The sequence below is a fragment of the Tarenaya hassleriana genome, unplaced genomic scaffold (assembly GCF_000463585.1).
Source record: "Tarenaya hassleriana unplaced genomic scaffold, ASM46358v1 Cleome18, whole genome shotgun sequence".
In the NCBI taxonomy this organism is placed as follows: Eukaryota; Viridiplantae; Streptophyta; class Magnoliopsida; order Brassicales; family Cleomaceae; genus Tarenaya; species Tarenaya hassleriana.
In genome coordinates this window covers 403,407-415,299 of record NW_010965216.1, presented here as the reverse complement: position 1 = coordinate 415,299, position 11,893 = coordinate 403,407, and the positions used below count along the sequence as shown (strand labels likewise).

Here is an 11,893-nt window from a genome sequence, read left to right as displayed (position 1 = left end):
TGTGTATATATATAAATATGTTTATATATGTGTATATATGTATATCATTTCATTATATATGTATGTGTATAATTTTTAAAATTTTATTTTTATTTTTATTATTTTATTTTTATTTTGTATTAATTAATATTATTAAATATTAGGAATTGATGATGTGGCAGATGATTAGGATGCCATGTCAGCATTAAATAATATATTTTTTCGTTCAGGGTTTTATTTGCCAATTTTTAAAAGTATAGAGTTTTAATTGCCAATTTTTAAAAGTACAATGTTTTTTTGGATAAAAAAAAAGTAGAGGGTTTAAATTGCGACGAGAGAAAAGTATAGGGTTTTAAATGGAATTATCCCATTTAAAAATAACCATTTTATTTAAATTCAATAAATATTTACGTGCAAAATGACTTGGTTTGGTAAGAATGTCTCAAATGAAAAATTTATAAATATTTTTTTACTGTGTATAACATACATATATGTATATATATTTCAGGATTTATATTTTTGAATTTGTAAAATATGAAGTGGAAGGAAATAGAGTTTGGCAATAGGATCCGTTTTCAACGACAAACCCATCACATCATATGACGCTGTCTAATTATTTATTCCATTGACAAAGCCCCCAACAATTATATATATATTTTTAAAATTGATCTACATTCGCCGTTAAGATAAAACATAAATTAATTAATGGCAACCGATCAGACATAATTATCGTATCGTGAACTAGAAAATTCGTCTGATTAACTCATTAATTCTTATTTAAATTCTGGCACTGCAATATAATTTGGACTTCTCTTTGTCCTTTCTCATTGCAAAAGCTTAATTCGGCACTGCAATATACCATATTAATTGTTGTAATAACTTATGAACTTGTGTTATTAAAATTGAAGTTGCTTAATTTCTGTATTTCATGACATAGATATAATGTTGTCGAGGAAAAATAATATATGTAAATAATAGATATGCAATTATTCCATCATGCGTCTATACATAAAATTCAATATTAATTCGACCGCATCTTATATTGATGGGTCGATTTGTATATACAAACACTAGGTGGCGTTTTACACACCTTATATTTATTTGATGCATATCCATGGATCTGACGCGATGAATCAAATATCAAAATTAAAATATGAAATGAAAAATATTTGAAATGGAGCAACATGCCATGGGGAAAATTCCAAATAAATACATAAATTTGTTAAAAAATATTTAAAAAATACATGAATTTATTAACTTACAAAAAAATATATCAATTTGAATTTTTTTTCCCAAATTCCTATATTCGAAAATCCGACAACAATTTCTGGTTTGAAACGATGACATAACTGACCGGAAAATCTATGTCATCGCCGTATCAGCGCCACCATAAAAAATGTCACATAATCAAAAAATTTCAAATCATCAAAATAAATAAATAAATAAATAGATAGATAAAAATAAAATAAAATATATTTAAAATATAAATTTCAAAAAATATTTTCAAAAAAATAAAAAAAATTTAAAATTTTTATATTTTATACAATTAGATATGCATATATATGTACATAATTACATATATATAAAATATATACATATACAAAATATTTATATATGTGTATATATATATAAAATACATATATATATATATGCATATATATTAATATACAATTATATATATGTTAAATTTTGTATATATATATAATTACTTGTATATATATACATATGTATACAAAATATACAATTACATTTATATATATACGCTAAATCTATGTGTTAAATTTTATGTATATATATATAATTGTATAGATACATATTATATATATATATGCATATCTAATTATATAAAATATAAAATCTAAAATTTTTATTTTTATTTATTTTCAAATACTTTTTTGAAATTTATATTTTAAATATATTTTATTTTATTATATTTTTAATTATTTTTTTATTTTTTATTTTGATGATTTGATATTTTTGATGATTTGGTATTTTGATGATATGGTGATGATGACATAGATTTTTTGATCAGGCATGCATGTCATCGTTTCAAATCGAAAATTGTTGCCAAATTTTTGGAATGTAGGAATTTGGAAAAAAAATTCAAATTGATGTATTTTTTTTTGGAGTTAACAAATTAATGTATTTTTTAAATATCTTTTTAACAAATTTATGTATTTATTTGGAATTTTCCCTTTTCTTAAATAACTTAATTGTTTGGATGATCATGAGCTTTAATTTTACTTAAACGTTATTGAATAACCAAATCATTTAATTTCCCGAGGATATCAACACCATCCAAAATGTTTGCACGTGGAAATTTTTTTGTGTAATCTTTAGTCACATATATGGGGCGGTTTCATTGATATGTATGTGTACATGTGAATATACACACATGTATATACATTCACACACATATATATAGTAATATGCGTGTATGATGGCGCTTCCAAAAAGATATGATGGGAGTATAGTCTTACCTATAATTACTCGTTTAATTATACTCAACTAAACCGACTGAAATTTATTTATGAAAATATTTATAAAGTAACTAAAATGATTTAGTTAATTGTATTTATTACTGTATATATGAATATTAATACGTATACACATATACATATATATATATATATAGTCCTCGAAACTCGCTATATAATTTTCAAAAGAAATAAAGGATTGTGGAGGATATGAACTCACAAACAAATACAAACTTAGCTTCCAAATTATATGCAGAGAAGACAGTTGAACTCTACAATCCAAATTGGCAAGACATTTTCAAATAATAGATATAATTAATAAAATTGAATATAAATGCATAATATTTTAATCGAATAAAAGATTACTCAAACCGACATTTCAGCTCCTAGATACGAAGTTATGGCGGGGCCCACGGTTGCATAAAGCAAAGAAAACATTGCAAATAAAATAATTCGGGAAAAGAAAATTGATGGATTGTATGTAAGGGGTAGGTAATAGTCTATTTTAGATAATATATTAATATTAGCTCATCACAGCTTGCGTTTCTTTTCGAATTTATTCGTCCTATTTTTCCTTTAAAATATTTAGATTTTTTTTTCTCTTTTATTCCTGTAACTATTTATGTTTCATCATTACGAATGTAAAAAAAAACCCCATCAAATATATAGAATATTTAATTGCGTTGAAAATATAAATACCGAATACTTTGGTGTGTGTATATATAAATATGCTTGAATTAATATAAATAAAAAATTTTACATATTATTTTATTGAAGTTCAATTTAATTAAATAGAGATTAAATAAAAACATTTAGAAAATATATTTTCAATAAAAATATAAATCAAAGATAAAAATAAATAAATATAACTTGTGTGAGTTGAATTATTGGAACAAAAAATAATTAAAACCGGTTGAAGAAAAATAGAATCCCAACCCGAAATCAATCCCTAATTAGTCGTTGATTATTCTATAATTGCGATTATCGTAAATAACTGCGACATATTTTAATTAATTTGTTGCAGGGATGACGTCCAAATCAAACAGATTTTCAGCTAATATATTTACAATAATGCAAGTAATCACAAACACTTTGATTTACCAATCAATTTAGTATTGGACTTCCTTGCATTATTAAGCTCGAAAATAATAGTATGCATGTGATATGTACGGGATAATACATATATATATATACATGCAAACATACATGTGTGTATACACATTTTGTAACATGCATATCATAAAATTTTATATTATGGTTGTATATATACGGCTCGGATTACAAGACCAAAGCTTTTATTTTGTGGCAAATATGATTGGCCGTCTTTAATCAATATAAGCTAGATGATAACTAGATTTTCCTGATTTTAATTTGTTTTTGACACATTATTTTTTGAAAATTATAAAATTCATCAATTACATTCATCATTTTTTTTTTATCACAACAATCTATCATATTAAAATTAAGAAGCACATCAACGTATAAAAATGCTATAAAAACCAATACATTGGCATATAAAGTATGGTGCCATCATTATCTATACGTAATGATTCATGAAATGAGAAACACTCTAGGTTTTTTTAAAATTAATAAACAAAAAATAAAAAGTATAGACTTTCTTAAAACCCTAGAAAATCAAGATTTCGTAAAAGCAATATATGACAAGAGGGAAAGTGACACTTGATTAATAGATAGAGTTAGTAGTTGTATAAATTTTACTCCTCAACTCCATTATATACGAAATATTCTTCGGATTATAAATGTAAAATCGTGTTAATTAGATTTAACAGTAATAATTTTAGACAAGAAATAGTTTTTGTATAAGTTTTTTGGAGGAACTTTTTATTAATTTATGATTATTTTTAAGGTAATTGATTTAAGTTTTCACAGAAATGCATATTCACAGATTAGTACGAACTTTGCTTTTGGGTGGAGAGAATCAATACCTCTTATTTTTTATGTGCGACTCTCTCTCTCCCCCTTACTCCTCTCTCTCTCTCTCTCTCTCTCTCTCTCTCTCTCTCTCTCTCTCTGAGCCATAGAACAAAATTTTGTTCCTCTCTCTTCCAAAACACCATCCCTGCGATTAGTCTGAAATCAAGTTCTACAACCATAAAGGTCTGTGCTTTGCCTTAAAGCTCGATTTTTTTTGTTCGCCCGATCTGTTTTCTTCACAGATCCCTTCGGATTCTGTTCTCATCTCTCTGCTTCTTGCCATCCAGTTTCTGGGTTCTCTTCTTTTTTCTTCAGTACCCAAAAATCTCTCTGCAGATTCTTCTGGTTTTGATTTTTCTTCCGAAGCGGATAACTTGGACCCAGATAAAAAAGATGTGATTTTTGTCCTCGTATTTCTCTCAGATTTCATTTCTGGTACCCCTTTTTTCCGCAGCTGAGAGGTTCACATATATATATATATGTATGTATATATATACGTGACACACACACTTTTGTTTCTGCTTATGCGTGTATGATCGGTGACGGGTCGATTCTGGGTTCATCTGTTTTAATCTTCCTCGCTACTGTTTGCTACTGTTTCTGGATTTTTTTTTCTGGTTCAAGTTCGCGTGTTTTGTTGCAGATCTCTGACTTGTGTTGTGTAATGGTTGTTAAAAGATCTGGTGTTGCTCGAGTTGTGTTGGTCGATCGACCGTTCCTGATCTCCAATCTCCTTGTGGGGGAAACATACCCACATGAAATAATGATTGATCTTCTCTCACATCTGATCCGAAAATCTTGAAATTTCTGCTCCGAATCCCTTGTTCATCTTCCTCCTCCCACACATAAAATAATGTTTCTAGAATCTTCTGAGATTGTTTTGTGGATTATGCAGGCTGACCTCCATCTTGCTGCTGTGTTATGCTGGAGTCGAAGCAGGAGAGTAAGTCCAGAGATAGTTATTGTTTTGGCACTGTTACTATACGCAAGGAAGAAGAGCTTGTGACTGTTTCAAGAACAGCGCAAGAAGAGAGAAGGAGAAGAAGCTTTTCTTCAGATGTTATCCGTTGAGAACCCTCCACCTGAATCAGATCCTCCTCTTCCATGTCCACTGAAGAAGAAGAAGCTCGTGAATTCGCCTCAACTGGATCCATCTTCATCATCATCCTTATCATTGTCATCATCACTTGATCATCATCAAAGCCGTGTTCATCACCACAGCAGCAGCCATAGCCAGACCCCAAATTTCTGCATAAGGTAAAAGGAAACAATGGAAGGAGTAAAAATCAAATCTTTGGTCGGTTTCCTCATCTGTTGTGGCCTCAGACGAGAAGAGAGAGAGAGAATAGAGATTCCTTTATTTTTTCCAGTTTCTTGCTTCCGGGAAAATTTTCTCTTGACGGGGCACCAGATCCAGCTTTTTGTGTGGCTCATATCACTAACTACACTGCCTTGTCTCTATTGCCTTCCTTGAAGATGGTCTCCCTTTCCTCTCTTTTTCCTCCGTCGTTTTCTTTTCTTTTGCTCCTCTCTCTCTCTCTGGGTTTCCTTTTTTGGTCCTTCAATGGTTGTAAACACCTTGCACGGCTCCCATTCCCCGACCCATACGCTTCTGCTTATGAAAAAGCTTGAATATTTGGTCAAAGTTCCACATAGCTTCCTCAACCCGTCTCCCAGTTTAGTCAGATCTCCACTGTTTTTGTTCTTCCTTTTGATCTGGTTTTACTTCTGGGTTTCACGGATTTACCAGATGTGTTCATAAAGCAGAGTTTTCTGATATTAATCAGTATAAAAAAACACTGACCCTTTTGTTTTGTTTTTGTCTCTGGGTTTTGTTTTTGATGATTGTAGAGATTATGTGTTCGCTGTCCGAAGGAAGGATGTCGAGAAGAACTGGCCATTTTCCCCAGAAAATCTGCAGCTTTGTCTCAAACATGGGGTGAAACACCCTTTGCCTCCATTTCAATCCTTTGGTCCCGTTAAAGACCGATCTCTCAAGCCATGTACGGTTGAAGCCGCATCCGATGTCGCCAAAATGTCCGATGATGATCACCCAACGTCTCGGAAAGTACGGGTTCTCGCCGGAAAACTGAAACCATGCTCGGAAAATACGCTCCCCTCAACCGCGACAAGCGCCAACCAATCTGAAATAGAGTGTCTTGAATCTGATCAGCCCGTGTCAGATCAATCGACTGTGAAGCAGTATCCACCTTCGAGAAGCAAAACTGAGAACACGACAACCATCAGATCACCCACAGGCAAGAAGTGTCGGCTCGTGGTGAAGTTCGGTTCCTCGTCTGCAGAAGACGTTGCATCTGAACTGATGGCGTCTTCAAAGACTTGCCCTGTTTGCAAGAATTTCTCTTCCTCTTCGAACACAACCTTGAACGCTCACATCGACCAGTGCCTCGCATCAGGCTCGAAGCCCGTGTCAGACCCAAGTTCTAGACTGGCCGCCAGGCATAAAATCAAGCCGAGGAAGATCAGATTGATGACTGATATCTACACCACGGCGAAAGAATGCACGTTGGAAGAGCTGGACAGACGAAACGGCACGAGCTGGGCCGCCATGGGAGGTGAGAAGAGGTCTGAAGGCGTAAACGAAGAGGGCAAGGGCCGAAGGGCGTCAATGGATCTTTCCAGAGATAGTGCATGTGATGAGGCTAATGTTTATGTAGATGCTAACGGCACCAAAGTCAGGATCTTGTCGAAGCTAGACAGTGATGGAACAATGGCGAAAATGCCCGTGAAAGGAGGGAAATTGTTTTCAGTAAAAAAGAAAAGCCGCCATGGAAAGAGAAAGCACAAGTATCTCAAGCTTGTTCCTCAAAGCACGAAACTTTTGCCTCCCAAAGCTCATTCTTCGCAGGTACACAACCCTCTCCTAGTACCCGGTTTTAGCTTTCACCGCCACGATTCTTCTCAGAATCTTTCCTTTGTGCTTGGAGCAAGTTTTGATCTTTTTCCTTCTTTTACCAATTTCCTGATTTTGCTTTTATGATTCAACTTTACTGATGATTTGATCGAAGGCGTTATAATGTACCGAAAACGCCGAATCTGGGAAATCTTTGCTATGTTCATAGATAGATTTGTTTTATTAAACTGCTTCTGTACAGGTTCAGGTTGATCAAGAAGAAGAAGGATATTCTCAAGAGGAAACTCGGAAAGAGGAATTCGGGGCACCTAAGCGGATAAAGCTTCTTTCGCTTCCGGGAAGCTCAAGACAGTGGACGCCAATGAAATCGACCACTGTGACAAAGGAGCCAAGCAAGAGAGGTTGCAGAAAGTACCCGTCTTCTGGGAACGATGAACCGTGTCTTCGTCAAGATTCTTTCGCGCGGAGAAGCAAAATCGAGAAGGTCATGAAACCTCTTCTGCCCATGAGGCGAAATACCGATAATTCAAGAAACGTCCGTTCTTCTTTGTATCGGACTCCTACATCGAGGTCCTCTGAGAATGGTAGAAACTTCGTCTCGTCTTTAGGCAGAAGGAGGATCTGTTCTTCAGCCGGATTGGAAAAATCTACGAAGGGATCTCCGGGAGTTGGGTCAAGAACATTGGACGTACCATCGCCGGGTAAGAAAGTACCTATCAGGGGCCAATCTGCATCTGAAAATAAGCTTTCTGCAGGTAAAACACGTTTTAGCTTCAAGAATATGGGGTCTTGGGTTTTGGATGAGGGAGATGATGAAGAATTTGTTGCCCGAGAACGATCTGCTAACTGGGAAAACGTGCAAGATGGGTCTGAGAATCGTTACCAGATGAGTGATTCATCTTTTGGAACCTCTGAAGAACGGTTAGGATCCGAGAACTTTCGTTGCGGTAATGGGGAAATGGCTGATTCTTCTCCACGAGAACTTGACCCTTTTGATGATGAAACAAGTACTTCGGTTGACAGTGATAGCGAAAGTGACAAAAACGACGATGTGGATGATGTCCTAAAAGATCTTGATTGCCGGGAAATTACTCAAGAAAGAGCTGTTACTAGCCTGAGTCAGTTTCTTGAACCAGATTTCATCAGGAGGAGTCACTCCGAAACACTGTTTGTCTCATCGGATGCTTCTTCTGATGGCCAAGCCCTTCTGCATTCATCCGAGCCAGATTTTCTCGGCGGACAAGAAGGATATTCTGCTCGTGATGATGATTCCAGGAACATGATACATGACCATGCTACATGTATGGATATGGATATGGATATGGATAAAGGAAGCTCTTTTCCAGACGTTGATCCTATTCCGATCCCGGGACCTCCGGGTTCATTCTTGCCAAGTCCCCGAGACATGATGATGGCTTCTGAAGATTTTCCTGGACACTCATCATTGACCACAAGTCCAGTTAGATCCTCCGAGGATATCCGAGATTTCATCGACAGAGTATCATCCGATTCGCCGCTTTCTATGGCATCAACTGTGTCGAACTCTCGACCCGATCACATGAAGTACTTTGAGCAGTTCTCGTCAGCTGGGATGGCGCTAGGGCAAGAGAAGAAGGACCTGAATTCTGCAGTGTCGTCTTTACGGTCCAGCGTGGAGATCGAGAGAAAGCCCGAGTCGGAAAACCTCAACTTCGATGGATTCGCCATTGAAAAGAGACAGTTTGAACTCGGTAGCCATGATCAACCGTGCTGTTGCCAGAGAAGGGAGAGATCTTTACCTCCTCAAGGATTCATCTCTCTGAACTTTCAAGAATCTCAGCTTCTGAAGCGAAGAACAATGGCTTCTTCTGCGGAAGATAGACAAATGGGTGTTCTTCTAGACATGAATCCAAGTAGCTCGGATCACCCGAGATTCGAATCGACTGCTCCTCCAAGAAATCCATTCACAGCCCTTGATTCGGGACCTGGGCACACACCAGATCTTCTGCCTATGAGGAGGCCATTGTCTGGTACTGATGGCACGATCACAAGCCCATATGGTTCTAATCCAGTTTTGAGGCTAATGGGCAAGAACTTAATGGTGATCAACACAGACGAAAAACCTTCCACCAGCCATGGCTTCAGCACTCAGGTGGCTCAGAATCAAGCTCAGGCCCATGCAGGAACTTTCCACCAGAGCCATTACTCAGTTCCACTCTCTCTCTTCAACCCACAAGACTCTTCCTCTTCTGCTCATTCTCAAGCTCTGAACCCACAGGTCTCCGACCGTTTCAGCCCCATCAAGCTGACCTGCAATCCAGAAGATCCCCGAAAGATTCACCTAAGTTCTTCACTGTACTTCTCGTAAAACTCGAAAGAGGAAGAAAGAGCTTTTGCAGGAGCTGGAATGATCTTTCAGTGCTTGGGATTTAGGCAAGCGAATATGTAGTTTGTTTTTCTCTTGCAGAGTCCACTTTGATGAACTGAAACTCCCCCAGAAGAATAAGGAAGATACTTTAGTTGACACTGTAACAAGAGAGGGCTTAAAGGCCCTGGAACTTGAAAAAAAAAAAGACAAGACAAGAAAAAAAAGATCATCAGCAGGTGTTCTTCTTTCAGAAGATGTTTTTTTTTTGTACTCTCTCTGAATATAAATGTGTTATATATATAAAATGTCTGAATATATGTGTATATCTCGACACTCTCTTAATTAATCTGCTTTTTATTATCTTCTGGAATCACCATCACGGTTTACATGTAAAGAATGCATCAAGAGATATATAGTCGTGTATATGTATGTATCGAGCGTTACATGTACGTGTCCGTACGTATGATGTCAAATTCTTAGGCACCCAATCACGAAAGCAATCTTTATAAGCGCGTGAGTCATGTGCCTAGTACTACATGTTGCTTGATGGCAGCATTTCTCGATCTCCGTGTGGAAATGTATTCATAAACACGTGTCATGTTATGTTTGTGTGTATGTGTGTGTGTGCAGTGTACCGATGTATGTATGCATGTGTATCTGAGTGTGTACTGATGCATGCATGTGCATGTGAATCTGTATATGCGTATGCATGTACGTATCTGTATGAATATATATATATATGCATGTCTCATGCGTATTGTGTACTTATTCAGGCCCATGTAGTTCCACTTACAATAAGACATTCAAAATGGTTATATATTAAAGTAAAATTATAGAAAATTTTAGTCATGAAGTATAAAGAAATCGAAATCAAATAAAAAAATTTAATATAACGTAAACTTTCTATATTAGCTACAATTATTCTCTCACATATTGAGCTTAGATTCAACTATTTTCAAATCCGAGACCATTGGATAAATCTGATATATAAGTACTATAAGAAATTATAAAGCTTCCATGACTATGATCCGTTGATTTAATTACAATACATTTGGAGGATGCATAATACATAATTACATATATATATATTGCTATAATATGTTCAAGTGAGTACGTTGTCATCAATCATAAGCGTTTATAAACGATATAGTGACCCGTAAAAAAAAGAAATTATTCTCTGTAAAAATATATGTAATACCTTATCTTCAACAAGTTTTCAAGAACCGGTCGGAGGCTGACGACGACGACGTTGGGGAGTTGAAGTGTTTCGCACCACACCGAATTACCGGTGCTTCAACCAATGAAAACGGTCCACGTCATTCTCACCGTCTCTCCCATAAAATCGGTCCGCTTAGAAGCTTGGGTCCAATTATGAGAGTACGCTTTCAATTTAACGTGGTGTCCACCTCTCTGATAATGATGACGTGGCATTTTGTCTCGACTCTGCAAGTTATAATGAATTTTCACATTTTGGTCAAACAAGTTGACCAATCCCGAAAAAGATCTCGAGACTTACAAAGGCGGCCATTTTGCCATCGGCGACGGCGGAGATGAATCTATCCGCCGGAGATATCTTCTCTCTGTCTCTCCAGAACCTTATCACCGCCGTCTCCAGCCACCGTCCCTGGCCGGAGTTCCTCTCATCGCTCTCCTCCGCCGCATCTCGCGCCAAAACCAACTTCCGCCGTTTCCGCGTCAACTACGCTCTCCTCACCGCCGCGTCTATCGCCGTCTTCATGATCGGAGATCCAACAGCTCTCGTGGTCTTCTCCGCCGTGGCCGCCGCTTGGCTCCTCCTCTACTCCTGTCGGGATCTCCCGCTTGTCCTTCACGGTCGACACGTCAGCGACCGTGTGATCATCGTGAGCCTTACATTCGTCTCGCTCTGGGCGTTGCTGTGGTTCACGCACTCCCTAGGGAGCGTGGCTCTCGGCGTCGGGGCAGGCGTAGTGCTCTGTGGGGTCCACGCCGTTGTGCGGAACCCCGACGACCTCTTCGCCGACGAACAGGAAGCTGTTTCTTCAGGTTTTCTTCATTGGAGCTAGGAGGTGAGAGAAGTCAATATATATATATATATATATTGGTGATATGGCCAGTGAATATAATATTTTATTATGCCCCTCTTTTCTGTCATTTTGATGAAGATTTCTGGTTGGGTTCAAGAATTTCTATGATCATTTCCCAAAACAACAATTTCTTGTTACAAATGTTAAATATCAAAATCATACAAAAAAAATGTTAATTATCAAAATGTTATTATTTATTATAATCATACTTGTT

General features: G+C 36.3%; 2 protein-coding genes across 2 annotated transcripts; both read left to right on the top strand.

The window, feature by feature from the left end:
* Positions 1-4,431: 4,431 nt before the first annotated feature.
* LOC104810306 lies at positions 4,432-9,938 on the top strand. The gene is made up of 4 exons (XM_010536535.1): positions 4,432-4,574; positions 5,287-5,648; positions 6,243-7,260; positions 7,508-9,938. The coding sequence occupies exons 2-4, from the start codon at positions 5,449-5,451 to the stop codon at positions 9,611-9,613; spliced, it is 3,324 nt and encodes a 1,107-aa protein (XP_010534837.1). The 5' UTR covers positions 4,432-4,574; positions 5,287-5,448; the 3' UTR covers positions 9,614-9,938.
* An 879-nt stretch (positions 9,939-10,817) lies between these two features.
* Positions 10,818-11,658, top strand: LOC104810305 (PRA1 family protein G1). The gene has a single exon (XM_010536534.1). The coding sequence runs from the start codon at positions 11,164-11,166 to the stop codon at positions 11,656-11,658; it is 495 nt and encodes a 164-aa protein (XP_010534836.1). The 5' UTR covers positions 10,818-11,163.
* Positions 11,659-11,893: the final 235 nt, after the last annotated feature.

Bases quoted from the DNA above. Each gene is read 5' to 3' on its own strand.
- LOC104810305 (XM_010536534.1), top strand. From the start codon at position 11,164: ATGAATCTATCCGCCGGAGATATCTTCTCTCTGTCTCTCCAGAACCTT.
- LOC104810306 (XM_010536535.1), top strand. From the start codon at position 5,449: ATGTTATCCGTTGAGAACCCTCCACCTGAATCAGATCCTCCTCTTCCA. The intron at 5,649-6,242 runs GTAAAAGGAAAC...TGATGATTGTAG, and splicing joins ACCCCAAATTTCTGCATAAG to AGATTATGTGTTCGCTGTCC. The intron at 7,261-7,507 runs GTACACAACCCT...GCTTCTGTACAG, and splicing joins CCAAAGCTCATTCTTCGCAG to GTTCAGGTTGATCAAGAAGA.